Raw genomic sequence first — 26,446 nt, 5'->3', positions numbered from 1 at the left:
TATAGCTTACTGGGTGACCATACATTTCTATGTAGCATTAACTATATTTGCAAGATGGAGGCTGATTTAGAACCACTATTTGCTTTAACCCATATATCTTTTTCATCCTGTTGTCATAGAGGTATTTTGAGCGAAGGAGTCCGTGCTTCAAGCGAAATGGCCAGAGTTGGAAGATTTACTGGGCTGACTCTGTTTTGAAAATAATTCCATTTAAAGTGTTTCTTTCTGGTCGTCTAGGCCATATTATTCCTTAACAGTGCTAAAAGGTATAATGCCTTAGTTCATGTATATTCAGTTGATTGTGAATATATCCTTGTGGAGCAAGAGTTCCAGGAATTAAGTTGTGCAGAGGTATATAGTTTGCTGGTAACCCCTAAGGATTTGTGCAGCCATTCTCTATTATAAAGACTGAAGAGGTAGTAATAATTCATGATTATTTCCTTTGTTCTCTAGTGTTGCCTACTTGGGTTTATTTTTATTTATAGTGGCAAGGAATGTATCAATATGTATCGGGCTGACAAGCAACATATCTAAGGTGATGCAAGGGGACTGAGCAGCTGTTTGTTGTCAGCCATTGATGTGCTTGAGCCAGTTTGATTGCAATCTGATACTTGGTAAGGTCTCTCTGTGTAGAGTTGTATCTAGGAGTAGTATTAAATATGTATGTGTGTGTAAATATACATATGTTTATATACCTTTGTGAATAGGTCCCTAAGTCTCAAGTTAGAAAAGAATATGCCAATCTACATAAAGAAATGGTTACAACAAGATGGAATACAATTTTACCATTGAGGCCATCATTCCGAATGACATCTTAATTCCTATGGGGGTGTTAGCATCAGTTACCAGCCCTCCAGGCACAGCACAAATCTTCATGTTAAATTCCAGAGGTTAACTAAGGATTACTGGCGGAATCAGACCCAAAATGACAGATTCCCCTTGTAATTCAGTTCCTCATTTCTTAGTGGACCCACAAGGTCCATCTCTAAATCAGCCCGATTTGCCCCATCCCAGTTACTGGTCCCCAATTATCAGCTACTCCAGGGGTGAGCAAATACTGGCCTATGTTCTGGGCTACTGTTGCGGCTAGATTGTTTGTAAACAACCACTTTTCAGTCAGTACATGGTATGTTCTGTAAAGGTCAGTATTCATACTCATGAAATCTAGCATAGTATTCTCTTGAAGGAGGAAGATGTCCAGCTCTTAAGTATTATTGCTTTTCAACTATTAAGCTCTGAACAATCCAACCCTTTTGACATAGTTAAATACATCCTTCAGCTATTTTGTACTGCTAAGAAATATGTTTCTTGCATTCCATGACAATACACACTAGATTTGAATCTTTTCCAAATTTCATCTTCAACAGTCTCTCCCTTTTAATGCATATATTGACATGAAGTGTGCAGCAGCAGACAAGGGCATGGAAATTGTGGTCTTTGAAAAATGTTCCTGACAATGTTTGTAAATTACACTATGCCTTAAATCTACTGAAATCAAGGAAGCAAAATGAACCTTAGATTTGTGAGTATGCCAATCATGTCTTTCAAAGAGGTGAGAACATGACAATGCTCCTTGTTCATAGTAAGAAGAGTGCCTCAACCTTTTCAGGTTTAACACGTGTTAAATTATCAATATGGCAATGCACTCAATTATTCAGCCTTTTTCAAATCTTACTTGAGTTCATTTATGGGCTTTTGAAAAAAGCATTGTAGGTTTCTTTGGAAACAAAGATCTCAAACGAATGTTTGTGAGCTGAGACTACATAAATTGTCTTTTTTGTTATCTTTTAACAATAGTGCATTATGTGTGATGCAGTGCCCCTCAAATGTCATGAAATCATGAAGTTAAAGGGGAACAAACTTAGTTAAAAACTGCCTTTGAAACGTTGCATCTGTGACAAAGAACTCGTTTTTTTTTTTCAAGCAAATGTACTTTGCGACTTTCATAGGTTATAATAAAATGAAGCAGTGCCACTTTGTAGCTATCAGGAGTTTCACAAAGCTTTAAAATGATAGTACTTCTAAATCATTCAAAATCTGTTGTTTTGTGCAGTTCCTATTTTGTCATTAACCTTTCCTGCTCATAATTGTGTACTTGTTACGCTTTCGTTGTATTTTATGGTAGATCATTGTGTGTAGCCAGAAGTATTCTTTTTGCCTTTTTATGTCATGTTTGCTGCAGCCTTACCATACCATTGCCACAATCATGGGACCCAACTTACAAATCCATTTGGCATTGTAAGTGAAAGTAAAGTACACAAATAGCTTGCATTATAAATCCAGAAAGGGGAATTGCTCACACTTAACGTTATCACAGTTTATTGGAATATTGTGCATGAGTAAATCATCTTCAAGTGGTGAGTAGAGTATCATCTTGTCCTGAAAATTTGGAAATACCTGCAAAACTAATAATTTTGGAGATATTTAAAACATTTCCTGGAACCTGTCCTTATCTGGAAACAGTTGAAGATTAACTCTTGTTAGCGAAGCAAGTGAGTTCTTTCCACAGTGGCATTGAAAGGGAACACCCACAAAATTAGTAACACTGTTGGGAAAGGAGTTTTGCCACAGAGTATGAAAAATATCCTTGAACATGTGCTAAGCCAAAGGCATTTTCAAATTCAAAGTTCTGCTGTTTGTACAATTCCACACAGACAACTGTTGTCTTATCATGCCTTATCATGCATGTAACTGCAAATTCACAAACTGTTTTCAGAAAGACTCCTGGAAACTTGTGATTGTGATAGGCTTCCAGGAGTATGCTTCGAAACCTTTGTGAATTCCAAAAATGTGTAAATCTGCTCGCAATCAAGGGTATAACCTAAGGGTATAAGATTTATGTATTGTATTAAGTCGGCCTTTTGAGTGTCCCCTGTTGTCAGATGATGTGGAATGGAAATCAGTGATGTTCTGAGAGACCTAACTAAAAAATGTCTCACCTGCTTAACTTTTTAAAACTCAGGTTTAGCTACTAGCAAAAAACTGTACGTTTGTACCTAATGGAAACAACAAAACTATTACACATTGGTAAAAACACTTAGGTCTAGATTTACAAAACTGTTACATAACACTGTGTAGCACCCAAAAGTGCTATGTTGCATAGAGGCAGAGGGAGAGAGGAGGAAAGTGCCATATCTTTTTAGAAAGTGCTCTCTCCTTGCAGGTGGTGCACAGGCTTCCAAGCGGCAAGTGCATACCTTTGCAGCATGGGGGCAAAAGTGTCTGTGTGAGTCTAGCAAAGTTTTATACTGGAAGGGTGCCCTTCCAATACTATGCCTAGACAAACCCTAAAACTTTCCTTACTTTGAATATGTGCTGTACAGTATAGCACATAAGCAAAGTGGGAAATGTTAGGAGAAATAAATGCATTTTACAGTTTTGATGCCTAATTCAAAGTGGCATTCGTTGTGGTGGTTAACCCTGTGTACTATTGTTAGTAGATAGGGTTTCACGTCACAAATCATGAGGGCTTGCATGTGAATGCCTATGTAAACCCATGGAACGCTCCCTTGATGCAGATTAAGGCAAATCAGTATTTTGGTCTGTTTGTGGTACTTTGAGGTAAAGTTCTGGTGCCAAACAAGTTTTGCTGTGGAAAGTAAATCTGAAAAAAAACAATTTGCACAGTTTTACATCATTTTTATGACGTTAACACAGCAAAAAATGTTTGCACGTGTGAGCCTTAATGTTTGTGATTTCTTAATAATTCAAGAAGCCAGGCCTTCCACTGGGCTTCATATGTGAAAGTATGTGCAGAAAGTTAGTTAAAACCTGAAGCCTGGCTTTTGGGAGGACTGGAGGTGAAACTTTGAACCTTTTTTTGTATTTTTCTCTTGCAGAGTGGAACACTGAAGGAGTCCGAGCTAAACAAGATCCCAACACAGAGACCACCACCCCAAGGTTGTTTACAGTACATTCTCGACTGTAATGGGGTTGCAGTAGGAGCAAAACAAGTCCAGGCTGTCTAACTAAAATGATAATGCAATGGGGGGTTGGTTAAAAGAAAAATAAAACGAGACATACCAGTTTTTGTAATGTTTCAGTGCTGACCTGGACTGTGTTTTTCTATGCAGTGTCACCTCTACCCGTCTACTCGTTTTACTTGTTCTTGTTTGTGCTTGTAATGCTCTCCCTTAGATCTCTGTATACATTGTGGTAGCAGGGCTGTTGTCAAATGCGTGCAAATAACTGTGCCTCTTCTGAGTCTAGTTTGACTGTATCTTATGGACAGTGATCGTGTGATATTTTTTAGTATTTTACATTGTGGGCCAAAAATAGTTAATATAGATCATTGCTTAATTCTGTGAATGGGTGTGTGCAAGTAAAACTTGTATTATTATTTTTGCATGAAAACATAGAAAATATATATATATAATACATATATATTTAAAGGACTAATTTAATATATTTGTTGAAACTGAAAGCATTTTTCTTTTTATAATTTTATAAAGTCTATTGATATTTCAGTTACTATGTAAAGGAAACAGTATGCAACTTTGTTCTAGTGAATCGGTGTGCCACTAAGAAAATGCCGTTCCTGGCAACACTGGATCGTGATATATTTTACATGCAGGTGTTTATATTTTTAGCAAATCTGCATCAAATACGTACTTACGTGCTCTGTAAATCATTCACTTATGTGCAATTTTGCAGAGGAAAATATGGGAAGAGTTCAGATTGCGATAACATGTTTTCCACTTTTGTTGTGGACCCGATGTCTGTGTTTTTTAAAAAAAATTAAGGCATGTGTTTGCTATGAGAATATATTTATTTGTGGAGAACAAGCATTTCACTTACAGGGTGCATTAATTCCTGGTTGGGCTTGCGAAATGCATAGTCCTTTAGGGCTTGGTCCATAATGACCAGAGAGCAACTTGTAAAAACATATAGGTTGATAGGTCTATTAACGTGTCAGATCAAATAACATGGCAGCTTTAATGTGTCATATCAAATACATGGCAGTTTTTCAATCGTCATGCTTTTAAGGAGCCAATGAGTACATTGGCAGTATGGCTGGATTTGTCTACTATTTTAGCTGCAGACCAGTAGTTGTCCACAACTAAAAAGACTGCCCTTCAATTTGCCCTTGGTCAGCATGTAAATATTGTGGTTTGAAACACTGATGTAGTGTTGACATCTTTTGACTGTTGAGCCTTTTTAAAGCCATAATTGCTTTTACGACTTGTGCATACTCAATAGTTTAGCCAATGCACCGTAAAGCAATACCCAAGCCGGCAATTAAACTATTTTGACATATCAATCCTACCCTGCATATCAGCACATGCTGTCTGCACCACTTATACACAACCTAGTGATACCAAAAACACACTGAACTGCATTTCTGTCCGAGAAAAAAACATTTGAAAAGACAGTGGCCACACAGTTAACAAGCAAGATTCTGTTTTAGGTGAAACATACTTGCATATTATGTTTTTTGACTCACATTCCAAACTCAAATTGATGGCAATGGTGTTTGAGCTTCTATTTTTTTTATAGCTGCCGGATGTTGCATGTGTTTTATTATTATTTGTAGTTGATATTGCACGGCAAACAAAGCATGAAAAGTGATCAGTGTTTGCTTCCTGTTTACGCATATTATGGTTTCATTTTGGAAAAACGATGATAAGCCTAATTGCCAATTTCCGGTCGGTGGTCACGTCTTCTATATCACCGCCTCATCTGAATTTTTGCTGGAAAGCGAAATACTATAGTCTGTATTCAAAAGAAACTGACTCCAGAAAAGGCACCATAAACCTTCCATTGAACATAGCTATACCCCTGTATGAATCAAAACTCATTGCAGCATGTTGTCAATGAACAAGGTGTGCCACTTTGCATGAACTATTTGGCTGAGTCTCTAAGGAAGTGTTTTACTTGACATTTGTAACCTGTGTGTGTAACAAAATGATTTCAAACCAGGTAGACTTAAGTGTGTTGTTTGTGGAAGGAATGTCAATTCCTATGCTCATTGTTCTGTACTCATCTAACACATAACCACACAGACCGAAGACAAGCCAAAGTGGTTAAGGTTTTGCATGTCAGCATGCTTTGATGCAATATTTTAGGTGGGGTAAGAGAAGCAGGTGTTGTATAGTGTAGGGTAAATGTTAATTCTTTTGTAAACCCTTTGTTATTGTTGTTACCTCTTTTTTGTACTAACCTGGCTGTGAGAAATTGAACAAATGCTGGAAGTGTGACTGCAGTATTTCTTTTATGTGAAATATCTTGTACAGCTTTATGTGCAATAAAAGAACATTACATCTGCCTTCAGTCTAAAGTTGTAACATTTCTGGCTGATCAATGTGCATGTGGAATTTTTTTGAAGCTTTGACATGCAATAGGAGGGAGGCCAATATTTTAACATGCGTTATTGCGAAAATTAGAGCAGGTAAAAACAGTGGGTGACTCACACTGTGGCTCTATTGGAAATAGCTAGGTAAATCTCATTATACAGGGCTAGGTATTCCAAAATACCATATCAGATATGATTTATTTAACTTTCTTGTGCATTAACACACAACAAAAGTATAGATGCATAGAGTGCAATGCAGATACCCACAAAATACTGAGTAGAATAATATTCATAGGTTTTATTTTAAAGTGCTTTAATATGTCAACATCGTAAACAACCCGTTATAATTCTACCTTCATTATAAAACTCATGTTAGAATGATTCTAAATAATGACAGATAAAATAATCAAATTAAAAAATCACACAAAGTGTATGTAATTACTGTAATCTACATTTACAGTTGTTTGTGACTGGTGAATTGTCATTTCAAATACAATGTACAAAACATAATTTTGTTTATATATGTGTTTTGTTGTAATCAGAGAGTCAGATGTGTCTGTTGAACTGTATCTGCTACAACTTTTATGCAATGTAAATATTTCAGTACTCTTTGTTTAATCGATATGTAATCGATATGTTTGTGTTTTTGTGTATTATCCTCAAGAGCAACATATTTGAGATCCGTTGTTGTAACATATTATCTGTGATAGGAGATTTAAAAGACGGACAAAACCATATCAGATGGCATTAATCTTGTCTTTCTAGAGTGGCAAAAAGCAATTTCAGTAAACCACGGGGCTACTCACAATACACACCTTTCACTGAGGCAATGTTGGCATTATAAGTGTCTTTATGAATGACTGAACCATTTTAAATAAGACACAGGTATAACCTTTATGATGGGCTTGAGGCAATAGGTGTGGTAATCAATACAGATATAAATTTGCAGAGGCCTAAAAGATTTTATCTTTATATCTTTTTGTCCAGAGAAAAGGCAGCTTTTTTGCTTTTTTACTGCATAGGCAACTTTGTTTAGGAATTTTCACTTGCAAATTATTTTTAAAAAGTCACAAAGGTGGCTAAGTTTAAAATTGCACACCCCATTTTAGATCTCAGTTCTCATAAAATATAATTACTTGCAGCATATTTACAGTATTTATTTCCACTTTTTTACATTCAATTTCCTTACTAATTGGTATCATTTACACAAATACCTCCAACAATTTGAAATTGTTGCAACACAATTTTATATGATCAGTTTCTATTTTCCAGGCATACACAGTATGCCTTCCCATGTTAAATATTTTTTGAATCAGTACAGCATCCCTTATGCATTCTGTTATTAATGACTTTTTAGTTTACCTGCCCATGATATTTCCTACTTTTTGTAATGTAAAATTACAAAAACATAAGTTTATTATAGATATATTGTAAAATGTGGGCATTGTCAAAGATAAAGTCGGCATTTACAATGTCCTTACCACGGTAATTCCAATTCAAACAGGAACTATACATAGACAGAAATGTCTTTTATTAAATAAACTGATTTCACAATACAGACAGTTTACAAGGGAAGCCACTGCAATGTTTCTATAATAGCTTCATTATTTATATTAAGTGTCCAGCTTCCTAAAACGTAAGTAGGTTTTAAGAGCATAATTTTACACTCATCAGATTACATAGGAATTTGTAGTTGTATTTTGAATTTGAGGTAATAGGTATACCCAAGTGTTTCCCTACATTTCAGTGATTAAATGATAATCTACTTCCTTAAAATAATCCTGGTAGGCCATTTATAGTGCATAGAAGTAGAACTAAATTACAAAATCCAAATGCCTTCTCTAATTTTCCTTTCAATGCTAACACTTCGTACTTGGTTGTATGTCAGAATGTCCTTGCCAAAAATGTAATCAAACATAAATATACGATCCTAAATATCATCTCAAGAAAAAAGATAGTCAGAAAATATGTAGTCCACAATTTTCTGGTACCACACCATGGGGGTTATTCCAACTTTGGAGGAGGTGGTAATCCGTCCCAAATGTGACGGATTTACCACCAGCCGTATTACGAGTTCCATAGGATATAATGGACTCGTAATACGGCTGGTGGTATATCCGTCACTTTACCGTCACTTTTGGGACGGATTACCACTTCCTCCAAAGTTGGAATAACCCCACATGTGTTAAAATAACCTGATATATTACTTAAGGATGAATCTTGAAATACTGTAGAATACTCATAGGTACACATATATACTCTGAATAAGGCCAGTTTTTAAAAAAAAGCTTTTATGTTTAGCCACTCATAACCAGAAATGTGAAATACATGGCAAGCACTCTATATTTTATTACTAATGATTTTACAGTGAACCTAAGGCCTCATATCAATATGGCCTTATTCTGGACATGTTATCCACATCCCAAGCAAGGCAAAATCATTGTGGGTCTGAAAGCATCTCTTAAAGAAGTGATTGAACAACGATTTTTGTAATCAATTTGGCCAAGCCTACTTCTTTTTTAATTTATTGGTGAAATATTACCAATAGTGAATGCAAGTAAACAGTACCAACATGATTTGCAAATCAGATAGCACTAAAAAGCCAGCAGTCCCACATAGAATTCATACCCAAAAGAGTTTAACATTAGACTAAGCTGCAGAGTTGAGTTTAGAAAAAACATCCTTCTTAACAAAAGTTCTCATCTTCATGGAGACAGAAGATCACAAAAGATACGTGAACTTGGAACTGAATATAGAATTTCAGGATGGGTTCTAATACACTTTTCCTTCACAAAGGCAGAGTCTTGTGATATTCAGTTGAGCCTTCTCCAATGACTGATATATGGCCAAGCTAATCAGAGAGATTACTTGAAAAATGTCCCTCACAGCTATGGGAGGTGTTGAAAGAGGCCAGCAGAGACATGAAATGTAAACATGTCCCTTCTTTTTTTAATCCTGTGAGTGACAAGTGTGAATACAAGTGTGTGCCTACTGCCAACCATACACAATTTGAGTAGATGTGATGTTGTGTTGCAGTCTTTTACAAAGCACCATTTGTATTACAAAAGAATTCTCTTGCTGGTCATAAATTAACTATTTCAGCAACATCAAATACATACGTGGTGAAACGACTTAGAAGAAAATTTCATTTAAGAGATATGTTCACAGATTGGGCTCATGCATTTTTACCATTTCAGTTTCTTTTTTGCAAGTGGGTGGAAATTTCACAGCTTCACCACAAGAAAAGAGAAGGCATGACCACACAATTGGCCCTCCTGATTCTAGGAACACATATTAGAGCCTTAGCTACTGATGTTTCATCCATTGTTTGGTAATATTTTCTAAACCGTTGCCTCAGGAAGATGAATCCCATTGAAACATTGCATTTTGACTAATAGGAAGTGTACTAAATTGTACATGCTGCCTAACTGGAAGCCATTGTAATGCACACCTTGGTCTGTATGACACATCAGGTGCACTTTCACTGTTTGTGCTATGGCGCACCTTGAAATAGGTGCACTGTGAGCAAACAGGGAGAGTGCAATCTATTATAGTGAATTCACTACTTCTAGGGCAGCAGTGATCTCATGCTGCTCTGGGGGCAGCACATTCAAGTGAAATATGGAGCAGCTGCTTCAATGCTGCTCCTTGTTTCACTGTGCAAGCAGCAACCTACCTGCACCTTAAAGATGGCTTTGAGATCCCTTTGCAGGCGGGTGCAGTGAATGACTGCACCCGCCTGCAAGGGGATGTCTGGGGGGTCCACGGAACCCCCTTTCTACCCCCCAGAGGGATGCCATCAGAGGGCACACGGATAGTGCACCACCTTTTTGTGGATCGCTTTTGCGACAGCTCTGGTGCTACAAGTGTGCCATTGCTACCTGTATTATAGAAGTACCCTCACAAGCGCCTGCGGCTCCTTCTGTAATGTCATAGTGTTTTAGGGGTTCACACAGCAGACGCACTTGCCCATTGCGTCCATGGGGCACTTTGTGTAATACAGACCCTTATGAGGTATGTTGTGATGCAATATGATCATACCCTGGGTATATATTGCTGTATTTTGTAAGCAATATAATATAATAAACATATGGCTACTCCATTATAGATGACAATAGCAGACACTGTTCAGGAGATGATTAATCCTAGGCTAGCTTGCATGTTTTGCTGGGAGGTCAGATAGCCAAAGAGTTTCTTTGAGAGTTGAAAGCAATAACAACAATGCTCACTGAGTTTTTCATCTGGCTTTTCATGGACTGTTTCTGGTACATCCAGATTTCAAGGTGGTTTAATTTGTCCACAGCTATACGGCATGGACCTAAAACAGAAGGCAAGACTTCCTTTGGCAAATTAGCTGTAAATGCTCTGGTCAACGTAATTTATGTTTTACTGGGGATGAAGTCCTAGGACCTAGTTTTTATCTCATGTGTATTTATTCAGAGACCAATTTCCAGGTGAAGAACTTCAAAGCCTCTATTTCCTCGAGGACAAATGAGCCTAAGAATCAACTAATAGCACATTTGGAGAACAACTTATTTCATGGCCATAGTAACTTCATAAGAGAAAGAAGATACACATTAAAGAGCAGAGGGGACAGTGCTGCCCATCAGGGAAGCCCCTACTGAGAGGTGTACAGCACACTATTCACTGCTTCCTTCTTGCCTCACAGGAATGAGTCACACTAGAAAATCACATTCTAATCCCACACACTGTCCATTGGTCATACTTTTGTAGCTGTGCTGTAAAAGTCCACTGATAGATCAAAAAAAACACTGAAACCATCAATGAAAGCTGCTATGACTGCTTCAGTACAATAGGTTTACAAATGCCCTTCGTGTTTTTCTCCAGTAGATGATGGATAACTATGTAGGCTTGAATTTATATTATTTAGGCATTTTCTTAAAACTCGAAGAGGTTAGAAATTAGCCTGTAATCGGAAAATTGAGATGACTTGGCCTACTGTTTAAATTGTGGAGTAAACATTGCTCCCTTTAAACAAGGTTCAGACTACTCATGCTTTATTGATGCATTTAGCACAGCATTTATCTGAAGGTTGCAAGTGGGAGTAAAGCTATTTCTTCGAATAGTTTTGCTGGAAACATGTCCAGTGGTGGACCAGTGATTGTACAACATTTTATAAACGTAGTTGTCTCTGTCAAAGTGATTGTAGTAAACAGATTGAGTTGTTTTTTGACCGTCATGTCACATTTAATTGAGCTTTCAATACTAAAGCTAGCACACCTCAACTCACGCTCAGTATGAATTTTTTAATTAAGTGTGAGAAGTAAAGCCTCAATCAATCCAAAGTGATTTGCATACAGTGAAAATAAGCTTTTGCTGTGTCTGTTGTTCATGGTTTAACAATTGTTCCCAACCTTCTTTTTGCCGACAGTGATAGGATGCTAGGACACAGTTTAAGTAGACAGTAAGAGTTATCTTCTGACATATGGCACGAATGTGTGCATCTGGACGGATAGAGATCCATTGTTGGATTTCTTTCAACAAAAGTAATATGTCCTCAACTTGGTTACTGAAGAAACTGGTCTGATGTTTCTTTTCATCACGTTTGAAGTAATTTTAGATTTAGTAAAATCCACAGTGATCCCAACGTCCTGTGATGAAAATGAATGCACTTTTCCTACAGATTATGACAATTTTTGTTAATCAGGTGGCAGAGTGGATATGTCCACTAGACAGGAGATACACAAGTGAAGGGGTGGCTCATATTAAGGCTATTGCTGTCTTTTCTTAGAATTTCCAGACGGGACATCACTTTGGAATTAGCCTATTGATGGCAATTTTGGAATTGAAAAGTTGTCTAGTCTTTTTACTCCTTGTGGTTTAAAAGTGACTGAATGTTTTTCATGGAGCAATAACCCACTCCCACACAGCACCATTCTAGTTTTGTGAAGCATGGAACAAGCAAATGTGGGGTAATCCAAATACTGTAATGAGGCACAATCTGAACAGCAGAGGTTCTGCATAGGATCATCATCATAGACGAGTAATTTATTTACCCTCTGACTGTTCTCTAAGAAGAGATCAATTAATTGGTGCCTATTCGCAAACTGCATGCTGTAGTACATTTATTAGTATTACTATAATACTATTTAAAAAGTAAAAAATTATTTTCACAATCATACATGCTAAGCACTGCACCTTAGCCTCTCCTATCTTCTATGTGGCGAAATATCCTCATTGAGTGCAGATATCTGTGGGAGGGACAAGTGAAGTGACTGGAAAATGGGGAGTCCTGATGACTAAATTGGTGGCATTTATTGAGGGTTTAAGGAAAGAATGTGTAGTTTAGCGAGGGACATACACCACCCACAAAACAGCAAACTTATTCCTACAACCACAATGTCTCAAAACAGTAGTAAGTGAACTCCTGCTCAGTCCAGCAATGCATACTAGTAGTACTGCAGCATCTTTCCATATAAGATGAGGTAGGGTTTTAAAATAACACCTGTTGGAAATGGCCTTTCTGCAGTGTCACCCCCAATCGTTTTGCCTTCCTCCTTCTCTTATTCTTACCTCATTTTGCTTGCTTTAGGACTCTGTGCACTTTACCACTGCTAATCAGTGCTAAAGTACATATGCTCTCTCCCTAAAACATGGTGACATTGGCTCATACCCAATTGGCATATTTAATTTACTTGTAAGTCCCAAGCAAAATGCACTACATGTGCCCAGGGCCTGTAAATTAAATACTACTAGTGGGCCTGCAGCACTGTTTGTGCCTCTCCCATAAGTAGCCCCTAACCTTGTCTCAGATCTGCCACTGTAAGGCCTGTGTGTGCAGTTTCACTGCCACTTCGACTTGGCATTTAAAAGTAATAGCCAAGCCTTAAACTCCCCTTTTTCTACATATAAGTCACCCCTAAGGTAGGCCCGAGGTAGCCCATAGGGCCGGGTGCTATGTAGGTAAAAGGCAGGACAGGAACATGTGTGTTCTATATGTCCCGGTAGTGTAAAACTCCTAAATTCTTTCTACACTGCTGGGAGGTCTGCTCCTTTCATAGGATAGCATTATGGTAACCATCATATACTGTTTGAGTGGTAGATTCTGATCTGAAAGGACTAACCAGGACATATTTAGTATAGCCAGAATAGTAATAGAAAATCCTGCTTATTGGTGAAGTTAGATTTAATATTACTATTTTAGAAATTCCACTTTAGAAAGTGAACATTTCTCTACCCTTAAATCCCTTAAATCCTTCTGTGCCTTCCAATCCATGTCTGGCTAGGTTAGTTGACAGCTCTCTTGTGCATTTCACTCAGACAACCTCAAACACAGGATGCTCAGTCACACCTGCACACATCTGCATACTGAATGGGTCTTCCTGGGATGGGAGGGTGGAGGGCCTTACACTTACATGTCGAAGGACAGTAGCCTGCCCTCACACAATGTACTGTTAAACCCACTACTGTGACTCTGGTAGACAGAATGGAACTGAAAGGGGACCTTGTGTACTTTTAAGCCACTCATTGAAGTCTCCCCCACTTCAAAGGCACATTTGGGTATTTAAGCAGGGTCACTGACCCTACGAACTCAGGCACTTCTACAGATACCTCTGCAGACACTTCTGGACATTTCTTGACAAGATACCTACTGGGAAAGGAACTCTGAACTAGAACCTGCAACCTGCCAAGAGAAGCTGCCTGGCTGCCCAAAGGACTCACCTGACTGCTTTGCTTAGAAGGACTGTTGCCTTGAGGTTGTCCTGCTGCTTTGCTGCCCTCTGGCTCTGCTGAGAAGTGCTCTCCAAGAGCTTGGATTGAGCTTGCCTCCTGTTCTCTGAAGTCTCAGGGCCAAAAAGACTTCATCTCTGCAAAGAACTCCATATGTGGTGAAAAGTTGACGCACAGCCTGCACCGCAGTGACAAAATCACCACACTCCAAACCAGAACAACGCAGCCCAGCTCCCCGGGTGGAGAGCGACGCAGCACCAGCATTGTGACCAGACCTTCAACCAACAGGCCACTGGATCGACGCATAGCCGAGCCGGAAAGACACAGCCCGACTTCCTGCAAAGAGGAATTGATGCAGCGCCTGAAATTTCCCTGCATTGCCCACCGGATCGATGCAGCTCCTGTGACCTCATCCGCATGCCAAGGATTTCTCCATATCGTCCCTGGGGCTTAAATCGAAGCTGGACCCTGGCTGCATGGAAAATATTGACGCATCGTCTGTGTGCACCCAGAGAAACTGATGCACACCCCCCCAGTTTTCCATGCATCTCCCCCTCTGCGGTCTCTTGTGAATAATTTAGGCGCAAACCAGGTACTTTGTGCTTGCAAGAGACATTTATTGCTTTTAAGAACTTAAGACTCTTTTTATTATTTTCTAAAGTGGTACTTATCAGATCTTGATCGTTTCGACCTGCATTTAATCAGATAAATATTCCATATTTTTCTAAATCTGTGTGGTGTATTTTTGTTGCATTTATACTGTGTTATTGCATGATTTAGTGCACAAATACTTTACACATTGCCTTCTAAGTTAAGCCTGACTGCTCAGTGCCAAGCTACCAGAGGGTGGGCACAGGATAATCTGAATTGTATGTGACTTACCCTGACTAGAGGGAGGGACCTTTTTTGGACAGGGGAGTAACCGGACTGCCAACTAAAGACCCCATTTCTGTTAGACTTTTCATCCTTGGCATGGTCTCCCTTAACTTTTTGCCTCTGTTTCCCAGGTTGTTGATGTGTGCTGGACTCTGATTTTGCTGTTCTTCTTCTTTCTCTGGGCACTTTACCACTGCTAACCAGTGCTAAAGTGCAAGTGCTTGTTTACAGAATGTGTATGTAATTGGTTTATCCATGAATGGCATATTTGATTTATTAGTAAGTCCTTAGTACAGTGCACTAGAGGTGCCCAGGGCCTGTAAATGAAATGCTACTAGTGGGCCTACAGCACTGGTTGTGCCACCAACACAAGTAGCCCTGTAATCATGTCTCAGACCTGCCACTGCAATATCTGTGTGTGTAGATGTAACTGTAAAATCGACTTGGCAAGTGTACCCACTTGCCAGGCCTAAACCTTCCCTTTTCTTACATGTAAGGGACCCCTAAGGTAGGCCCTAGGTTGCCCCAAGGGCAGGGTGCACTGTATGGTTAAGGTAGGACATATAGTAATGTGCTTTATATGTCCTAATAGTGAAATATTGCTAAATTTGTGTTTCAGTGTTGTGAGGCCTGTCCCTCTAATAGGTTAACATGGGGGCTACCTTTAAATCTGATGAAAGTGTAGATTTCCTTTGGGAGCGGATAGACATGTGGAGTTTGGGGTCTCTGAGTTCACATTCAAGAGAGACTTTGCTTTGAAGTAGGCCTACTTCAAAGGAGAAATTGGGTATAAGAAGGGCACCCAAAACCACAGACTTTATAACACTTCCGGAAACCAAGAGGAACCTTTGCCTGGAGAAGAGCTGAAGAGCTGAGGAAGAAGAGCTGCCCTGCCTGTGACTGTGCTTTGTGGAGCTATCCTGCAGTTGCTGCTTCTGCCAGAGTAAGAGGGCAAAGACTGAACTTTGTGTGCCTTCCATCTTGTGATGATCTCCAAGGGCTTGATTTAGAGCTTGCCTCCTGTTGTTTGAAGTCTCAGGGACAGCAAAGACTTCTCTCTGCCAGCACCTGGAATCTCTGGAGAGACTCCTACTCTGCCAAGTGGTGCCCATCCAGTTCCTGGGACCCTGAAAGGAGAAGCTGGCAGCCTAAGAGGAAGAAATCCATGCACAGAACGCTGTGCGGGGAAAAGATCAACGTGACTCTTATCTGCGGCAGAAAAATCGACGCGCCGCCGTCTTCCAGCTGAAAATCATGCTCTCCTGCAAACGTGACCTGATGATCGATGCCCGGGGCTGGAGAAAGGACGCACAGCATCGCTGACGGAGGATGGTGAGATCGCAACCCACACTGCGTGGTTTTCAGATCATCGTGCTGCTGGATTTCCGACGCAAACACCGCTGGGCGTGTAAAAACAATGCAAGGCCTGCCCGGATCTGAGAGTGCTGACCGGAACGACACATCGCTGTCCTGCGGAGAGAAGAAATGATGTGCCCCGATCTGACGAAAGGAGTAACGACGCGAGGTCGCGCTCGTGAGTGATACCGATGCATCACAAGCCCTTTTTGACACACAGTCACCCGTGCGGGGCTATTTTTGACACACCCAAGGTACATTTTCACGCTAACAGTGTTAGTGTGTGTTTAAAACTACATGAAGAATCTTTTTGCTTTTTAATTGATAACTAGACTTGTGTATTGTGGATTTTTGTCATTTTGGTCTTGTTTTGTTTAGATAAATATTTATCATTTTTCTAAACCTGTGTTGTGTCATTTTGCAGTGTTTTAATTAAGTTAATGTGTGTGTTGGTGCAAATGCTTTACACCTATCACTCTGACGTTAAGCCTACTGCTCGTGCCAAGGTACCAAGGGGGTAAGCAGGGGTTAGCTGAGGGTGATTCTCTTTTTCCCTGACTAGAGCGAGGGTCCTTGCTTGGACAAGGGGTAACCTGACTGCCAACCAAAGACCCCATTTCTAACAAACACCCTATAGGAAATAATGTTACAATAAATGAATTTATTTTGACTTTAGAAAATATTAGATAATATATATTCACTGAAAAAACAAAAGTTAAAGGGACATTATAGGGACATTTTAGTTAGGTGAAAATGTTGCTTAAGAATGCTGTTTTACTCAAACAAAACCACTAAAATTTACTAGTTATATTAATCTCAAGTAACCATCTCCCATACCCTAAAGTAACTGTAACTCACAACCCCACCATGCAGAGTTTGTCATCAATGAGGTAATTTCAGATGTTACCATAATGTTATCAATGATTTGATAGAACATGTAATGATTGACATGCAGGGTCATAAGCAGGGCACGGTTATGATGTGAGTTATCACCCTCCCCCTCCCTAAACCAATAGTGGCACAGGTGACCCCATCCCTGGGGTTTTAATTAGGTGCCTTGGTGCCAGCTGCGGCACAAAACACCATATTGTGAGCCGAAGGGAGAGACCCAGGCATGGGCGTTGATTCACCAAAATTCCAGGGGTAGTGAAAGAGACATCACATACCCTTTGACGCTAATGACATCACAGGAAGTGATTATATGACTACTTATCCTGGTTTTTCCAGGAAGGCCAGTCACACGGCCTAACATCTCATCAATTAAGGATTTGAGTTGGATAGTATCACAAAGTGTTTTTTGGACTGCTTTGGATTATTCTGTATCAAGGGACATTTCATGCGCATTCCCATGCAGCCACCCTTGGGTTTTGAGGCATAGCCTCATCTACAAAAATTGGAAGACAGAAATTAGTGCCACAGTCTTATACCACTCGAGAGAAGTTTAACAAGTAGAAATGTTTTCATTTCTTCTCATTTTTCCAACTTTGCATGTGTGCTGCATTATACAGCATACATACAAATGGAAAAAAGCCTTAAAATATAGGGCCTCATTACAACCCTGGCGGTCAAAGACTGCCAGGGTTGTTTTCGCGATTGTACCGCCAACAGGCTGGCGGTACAATTTGCCATATTATGACCGCGGCGGTAGCACCGCAGTCGCACCGCCGGGACCGGTGGTTTCCCGCCATCGTTGTCCCGGCGGTTATAATCGCTGGGGATTATGACTCCCCTTCCCGCCAGCCTGTCCATGGCGTTAGAGACCGCCAGGGAAAGGCTGGTGGGAAGGGGAGTTGTGGACCCCTGGGGGCCCCTGCACTGCCCATGCACTTGGCATGGACAGTGCAGGGGCCCCCAGGCACAGCCCCACCCTGCTTTTCACTGTCTGTACAGCAGACAGTGAAAAGCGCGACAGGTGCAGCTGCACCCATTGTACGGCCGCAACACTGCCAGCTCCATTAGGTGTTTCCACCCGCCGGCCCAGCGGGGATGTTGTATTGCGGCCGGCGGGATTACGGCTGCATAGGTAGCCGCTTGGTGGTCCAACCTTGGCGGCAACCTCCACCGCCCGCCAAGGTTGTAGTGAGGGCCATAGTCTTTGTCCTGAAAGTGACCATTTTCCAGCACTAAACCTATGCATAAATTAAAACACGTCCACCTTGCACTATTGCACAAGGTTATGTTCATTGGCGTGCAGCTGCCAAAAGTCCACCAGTGCTCTGGGAGAGAAGATATGGCACATTTTGTCTCACCCCTTTGATGCAAGGCAGTGGAGCAACTTTGGTGCAGCATTGCCTTGCATCAAACCATAGTAAATCTGGGCCTCAATCTTGCACAATCTCTTTCGCCATCTGTAACTTGATTCTTTTTCACTCACACACATGCTTACACATACAGAAACATTTTCTCACACGTAAACATGCTGACACATACAGGCATGCATGCAACATATATTTAACACCATTTTTACTTACCACCATTTTTACTTAGCACAGCTGCAACCTTAGGTCCTAAGTGTGCTCCATTTTGTATTACATTGTAAAATAAAAAATAGGCAGATACTAAAGAATATGATGTCCCTGAGTTGTTTTGCCATTGAATTCACCTCCCTGAGGCCAGGGGTTGCAAAAGCAGTGCCATGGTTCGCAAGGGGCAAGCTGCAACCTCTGGTGACCCCTGAATGATGTCCATGGCCCCAGTGGCCCAGCAGTCCCTCTGGCTCCCAGCATGCATCCATCCTGAGTGCATCGAGAGTCTGCATTGCTCCTGTCCTATGGGAGCAGCTGTTTTTGCATGCTCCCGCTGAGCAGAAGCTGTCTTAGTTTTCCTGCCATTAACAACACAGGCCAGGTAAACACATGTCTGCTCCTATCTGGCAGGAGCATTTTAAAGCTCCGCTGGCTGAGAGCAGATAAGAGTTAAACTACTGTGTACCTGCGGTGTACTCCCTGTGGCACAGTGGGTGTGAGTGAGGCAATAAGGAGTGAATAGTGGGGGCTCAAGTTATAGTTGGCACTGTTAACTATAATTGGTGAATTCCTCAGTTATTTAATTCAAATTGTTAATGTTGTCATTGGCAAATTCACCTAATTCACCTAATTGTAGCATTAATTTAACCTTTGAGAAAAAAATATATCATATATTATTGTGAAATATGTATTAATATGAAATATTTGATTTTGTAATAACTTTTAAATATAAAATACATTTTACTATTTAAAAAAAAAAATTACATTAATTTAAATAAATTCTATATATATCTTTAATCATTTTACTACGTAATAAATATTTAAAATGAGTATTTCATTAAACATGTGCTTAATAGTGCAGTAGCATTTGTATATTTTGATCCACATTTAAAGTAAATACATTCAAATAATTTACATTAATAGTTAACTTAAAATATTTTACAATACTTTTCAAAGTTTAATACACTTTGTAAAATGTCCTTATACTTTCTCAAAGCATACATACTTTGCCCCTGTGACGAAGACGTCTGCCTACATATGAGAAGTTACTAGTCGTAACTTTGCACTCATAAATTTAGTTCCAAACCCTGTTTCAGGGGTCGGTGATGAAGAAGTGTACACTTTGTAGTAAAAATCCAGTTAGAAATAACGACTAGCCAAAAGTAGTACATTTACTATAAAGTGCATGTGTGAATGTACCCTTGTAGATTTACTCACCTGTAAATATACCTTTGTGAATATGCCCTCTGTATAATGAGAGCAGTTTAATGAGGGAGGATATACCCTGTTCTATTTTTTTTCTCACCCCCCATTGCATGTGTTTAGTTTTAGTAACCATATTTTGATAGACATCCATAGAGAAAGAGTGCCATTGATTACCGAATGTAGGTAATGTTTTCCATTGATCAGCTGATTGTATAGAGAGAGAAAATACATTAGGGTGATATTTGGAAGAAATTGGAAACTTATGGGACCCTTAAACTTAGATAACTCTAAGAATAGCTCCTCCATCTAGCCAGAAGCAGCACAGGCTTTGTTGATGAAATATTGAGGTAGAGTTTTAACTTTTTGTGCAATGCAATGAAGCACCAAAGTTGCTGGTCTGCATTGCCTATGGAGAATAAAGCAGCCCAGAGCAATAGCTCATAACATAGCATTACTGCTCTCGTCCTCAGTGCTGCCTAACATGGTATTCAGGCAACATATTGGGAAAGAATATCTTGTGAACAACATATTGTGACAAAAATACTGTAAAGGTAGGTTTTTATAGGTAAGCAAAGTTGTATTATATATAACTCCATATATGTGTACCTTGATGAGAGCCTCACCTTCAAGGTATGTAGATGTGGAGTTAAGAATAGTAAATCTGTACTTACCTATATGCACTTACCTTCTCAATATTTGGTCCTCGATATTTTTTACATGATATTCTGTCCCCACAATATGTTTTGTTTCCGATATTCTGTCAGTGAGCCCCCTAACACCACACACACCTTTGCACCACAGTGCAAAGGTGTTTGTGTGATGTCTGGCATAGGATTTTCACTGGAAGGCTATCTTAGGTTACAAAATCCTATGTCTAGACATACTTTTGAACCCTTCACATATTGAAATTGTGCTCTACAGTACAAATGCAATGTGTGAAAAGTTAAAAGGAAATCAAACATTTCTTCTTCTTACGGCTTGTCTCAAGTATTATTTTTGGTAGCAAGCCCTATCTAAAATGTTAGTAGGCAGGGCTTTCAATCTAAAACCATCAGTGTTAGTGTGTCAGCACCAATGTAATACCCATTCGATGCAAAGTAGCACAAATCCTTTTGTGTGTTGCTTTAAGGGCTATTTTCCAGTCCAATAGCACTGGAAAGTAAACATCTTATCAGCATATAACACTACTTTGTGGCTGCACAATTGTTTTTATAAATCTGCACCATCATTTGTATTTCTTTGCCATAGTCGGTAGAACATGGGATGCACAGGGCCAGTATGAGGGTTCAGAGTGCCACTGACATCCGCTAAAGAGGTCTAGTACTAGTGTGTTGTGGTTCCAGGGCTAGATGTAGGGTGTAATTTATTGCAGACCATCCATGTGTACATATTATGTAAATTAAGTGAGGTAGTTGTGTATATAGTAAACAGCACAAGAGTATCTGGTTACCTTTAAATGTCTCTTCTCCAGAAAACTTGCCTCCTTTCACTACAAGGGGCGTTTGGTGGCCACAGAACTAGCCAGGTTTGGTTTTCCAATGGAGTCTCATCTATATCAAACAGAGCAGGCTGAGGATTCAGAGTTCATCATCTGACACAGGGGTCCTGCCCTGTTAGAAGGTGCTCAGAACTGAGATTTCCAGTATTGTTTTACAATAAAGAGATAAGGTGCTGTAAAAGAGAGTAGATTGGACAGTGAGAATTGCCTTGAGACTGGCTTAGGAAGTATCACAAATACCTGGCTTGTAACACCTATAATAAAAGTCTCCCACCATCAGCTTCTCAGATCACATCTGAACGTGGAGCCCTTGAAGGGCTTTTAACTTGAACCCAAACAATGAGGCAGATTTTAAGCAGTGAAATCAGCTAGCCTCCTCTATTGCCAAAGACATAAATGACAAGAGAAAGCAGCTTAACACCCTGAAGGGCCCAAGTTTGGACTTTTGTAGATTCCTGGCTAGAGTGAGTCGTTGAACTTGCATCTCACTGCATCTCTGATGGGGGGACATTTCTTGACAGTCTGGGAGCTCTAGGAGTGGCAAGAAGAGGGGTATTCATCATGTAGAAAAAGTTAGACATTTTCAATCTCCATAGACATTGTGCTAAGCGTTTCTGAAAAAGACAGCACATTGGCAGCCATGATGTGCCAGTTTGCAAAATTTTAAACTTTTTGGTGGAATGTTGAAGGCTGCAGTAGGACTAGTGAAAGAAAACTTCTCCCTCTGTACCATCCATATCAGCTTTAATATCATGCCTTACTCCTTTGAAGCATTTCAAGATCCAAATAAGGTAGCTATATCTGAAAGTAAAACGTAAGAGCAGGGAAAGTACTTACAGTAAGTTGAGGACTTCATTACCTACATTTTTCAAGGTTGTTCCTTTCTGAGCGTTAGCCTCAATCTCAAGGCTTCAGAGTGACCCCAACATTCCACAGTCTCATCCCACTGCACTGAAGAAGGTGGATTTAAAAAATAAAGACTGAGTTAGAGTTTAAACTGCAGGGCTTACCAAACCACCTCTCCATCACAAGGAGCCTGCAATTACACCTAAGTACCTAAGCATAACTTATTTGCATTTAATTGGTCTTTTTTTACTTAAAAAAAAGAAATTATTTATCTGCTTCCCTTTATCCTATTTTGACAATTTTGTGATCATTTATCTCATTGTTCTCCTTCTTACTGTATTGGCGTTGACATTTTATTGTTTGTTTTTTGGAGGAAAGCATGCCGATTTGTGCCATTTTTAACAGGGTTAAAGCCCAAGTTTTCTCTTTGAAACTGTGGTTACGAGATAGGTTGGGCTATTTTGTCAAACTAATAATCAAGGATTTCACTGCAGTCTTATATGTAGGGTCTCTCCCTTTTACTAAGAGGGACTGATTGCAATGTGTTTTCCTGCAAAAGCCCAGGTGGGAAGATTATACATGGACTTGATGAGAGCCCATCTTTCGGGACCACCTGTAGATGCACAACCCATTTATTGTATTTGCCTTGCTAAAACGAACATTGAATAAATACCACATAGACCTACTGAGAGCATGGGACATTGACCACAGATGAAAAAAATGATGTATGTGCATAGCAGCTGGAGGCGGAAGTTCCATTGATTTGTAGCTCTTTCCATTACTCATGAGTGTCAATGGAACAGCAGCCACAGTGATCACTGGAAGGAGCCCTGTGTGCCAACACACCATGAGATGGATATGCCCAGCTGTATCATTCCAGAACTTCAGAGAAAGTTGGAACAGTCAGACCTTTGCATACAAGAAATCCTCATCCTATTTCATCCATACCACAACTTCTGGGATGGTGGATACGGTGGTGAGCTTTTACAGCCATTAGAGCCCAAGAGCTGAAAGAGGATGAGGCTTCAGAATCTTCTGTGCATGTGGAACCAGCTGGCAAGGATGTACTTACTCTCTCACCTCTTCTCCCTGCCAACACCAGTGCAGTCAGTCCTCCTTTAAAAGGATCAGTGTTCCTTATTTCATTCCCAGAGGTATGTGACAAACGTGATGCAATTTGTACTGGGCACAATGCACCAAGTACAAACAGTAATTTTGGAGATGGATTAGTAAATTCATTAGTCATCTGTCATCAGACCACACAGGCAAGCAAACACATTTTTGGGTGATTTTTGCACACCTGGGCATTAATAAACAAAAAACACCCACACAGAGCCTACATGCACCCACCACCACTATCGTCATCAGCCCAAACCACACCTACCCACACCTCCATCTCTATCCTGAAACAGATTGTGTATTTCCCTGAACCACCTGCTGGTGTTCCCGAACACTAGAATTGTTGGATATGAGAATGTTACATATTGAAGATGTTTGAATGAGAAAAAGGAAGATGCAGAACGCAGCACTCATTAAGCGTTTTGATGTGGAGACCCTGTGGCAGACGTGGGGACAGCAGTGTGTTTTTTCTGTGTGTGTGTGTATATGTGTAATCTTTGAGTAAGTGTCATTTTCCCTGATTTTAATTTGTCCTCTACCCCCTTTGTAGTTCCGCTGCATGTCATTTAATTATTCCTGATAATGCCTTCATCTTTTTCTGTTCGCCTTTGTAATCGTACCATTGCCAATTGTTTTTCTTACATCTAACCTTCTTCCATTGCATTTGCAACCTTTGCATTTGTCAATTAGTGCTTCTCACTGTGTCCCACTAGAAGTAAAGATCATAGCCATGTCTATGTATAGTTCTAACATATTTTTTTGTTTGCATCTGGTAACTGAAACATTCAGTCGATCACTGGTATACACTTGTACAAGTCATGATGTTTCCAGTTTATAGTAAACAGCTAAACGTCTGGTTGCTCGCTTCTTTTGGCTTTAGTTCGATGACCTGCTCTGTTTCTTGTTTTTGCTATAGTGCCAGGAACAGCTGGCATTGAGGTTCATGGTGCATTCCATTCTCTCATTCCATTCTCTCATTCCACCGATGTATGCATGCAGTGACCAAGGCGCTGAGCTACACCTGTATGCTTCAGAGCACAGTAACATAATAATAAGTAAACTCTTTAGATGAAAATGTATATTATTTAAGCGTGAATCCTTGCTCTGAGGTACTCACTGCCAGACTGATGGAGAGCTCTAGGTACCAGCAGCAAGGTCTTGAAAAGTATCCTCTTCCTGATGGGAAGCCAGTGCAATACCCTTAAATATGGGGAAATGTTTTTCTCAATGGCAGGCTGTGACCTTTACGGGCTGTTGTGTTTTTGACCACCTGCAACTTACTGATCAAATAGTCAGGCAGGCCCAAGTACAGTGCATCACCATAGTCAACCATAGATGTTATTAAGGCCTGTACTACCTATTCCCTAGCTGAGAAAGAGAGAAAGTGCAGAAACCTTCTTAGCACACGCAGCACATTAAAACAAGTCCCTACCACCGCATCAACCTACGGTCAAAAGGAGACCTCGCCATCAAACCTATTGCCTAGATTCTTAACAGAGCTAGCCTGGTGTAATGGAGGAGGAGCTTCCGCCAGCCAAAAACACTGCCATGGCTCATGTGCCCTTACACCAAAGAATAGTAGCTCAGTCATTTTGGCATTACATTTGAGCTTGTGGTGTCTCAGCCATTGAAAAACTGCTATCAGACACTTCATCCCTGCCCCAAGAAAGCAGAAGCTGGGTGTCATCAGTGTAGAAGATTATTTTTGCTCCCAGTTCCTCTGCCAAGAGAGCAAGAGGAGTGTGATAAATATTAAATAGAGTAGGGCTCAGAGCCGAGCCCTGTGGCACTACCACTTGTAGACCACAAGACCCAGATGAAAAAGGAGGGCATCAAACTTTTTGACCTCTTTCCTCTAGGAGCGAAGCCATCTAGTCCCACGCAAGCCCCCTAACTCCAGTGGCTTGAAGACGGGCCAAGAGTGTAGTGTGGGGTACTGTGTAGAAGGCTGCTAAAAGATCTAGCATAATCAGCACAGCCCTGCCCCGACATCTAAGGTACCCCTGATGTAATCTACCACTTCCACTAGCACTGTGCCTGTACTGAAACTGAGACAGAAGTCAGATGGGCAGGGGTGCAACAAATTACTTTCCAAGTACTTGGAAAGCTGATGGTTAACATGCTTCTCCAGAATGTTTGAGAAGTATTGAAGCAAGGAAATAGGTCTGTAGTTGGATGGTTCACCCGGGTCAATGAGAGGCAACAGTTTTGCTTGGCTCCAGGCGTGAGGACCTATAGCTGATGACAGAGAAGCATTCAGAACTTTATTGGCCAAAGGATTAATGACACCTGCCCCTTAAAGCCAACAGGCCCGGGGGACACAGGTCAGACAGAGAGCCATAGTTAAGGCTGCAGATTGCTGAAAGAGATCCTTCCAAGAAGAGGGGATCAAACCTATCAAGTGAGGCAGTTGTTCACTCCATCCTACTGTGGGTCCCTGCTGCCATACGCTAGCCTCTGGGGATGTTAAGGTTTTCACAATTTTGAAAACTTCCTTAGACTTGTTACCAGCTTTTGAAATACTATCATCAATGTAGGAGTTTTGTTTTGCAATTTTGATCTCTTTGTGATTTTTTTTTTAAAGCAGATTTATAACTGGCTCTAGCAGTCGGACTATATGATTGCCTCCACTGTCTTTCAAGATGCTTACACTCACTCTTGACCTCTTTGATGGAGTTTGTGTACCATGGATAGGAAGGCTTAGCTCTGTGAGAGAGCTGCAGCAGTTCATGTGCATGCTCAAGCGTAGTGAAACCAATCCAGCTGCCAAAAGGCCGACATCATTAACCATGTCACCTGAGAGAAGGCGTTCTCTCCTCTTATGAAAAGCTCTCGACCCCTGAGACACTGACCCACCCTGTGGTTCAGTCCTCCCTACAGATGCGGACTTAAATTTAAGCAGATGGTGATCAGACCAAATCAGCGGAATGGGAGCATCCCCTTCTAGTTTCATATTGGCGAATACCTGATCTAACACATGCCAGCTTGATGTGACAGGGCCAAGGAAGAGATACTGTCCTGTAGCGAGACCACCTCCTTCTCCTCTGTATTGTCCAAGGAATCTCCCAGAAGAATAAAGTGAGCGTACCTCAAGAC

At 40.4% G+C, this 26,446-nt stretch overlaps 1 protein-coding gene across 1 annotated transcript in view; it reads left to right on the top strand.

Annotated features, from left to right (window-relative positions):
- SYN2 (synapsin II) overlaps positions 1-26,446 on the top strand; it is a 1,016,740-nt gene that overhangs the window by 960,695 nt on the left and 29,599 nt on the right. Inside the window, exon 11 of the mRNA XM_069206656.1 lies at positions 3,840-3,900. Coding sequence (XP_069062757.1) covers positions 3,840-3,900 — 61 coding nt within the window. The remainder of the gene's footprint in view (positions 1-3,839; positions 3,901-26,446) is intronic.

The sequence above is a fragment of the Pleurodeles waltl genome, chromosome 9 (genome assembly GCF_031143425.1).
Source record: "Pleurodeles waltl isolate 20211129_DDA chromosome 9, aPleWal1.hap1.20221129, whole genome shotgun sequence".
Classification (NCBI taxonomy): domain Eukaryota; kingdom Metazoa; phylum Chordata; class Amphibia; order Caudata; family Salamandridae; genus Pleurodeles; species Pleurodeles waltl.
The sequence above is the reverse complement of the archived record's forward strand: the minus strand, read 5'-3'. Positions and strand labels throughout refer to the sequence as shown.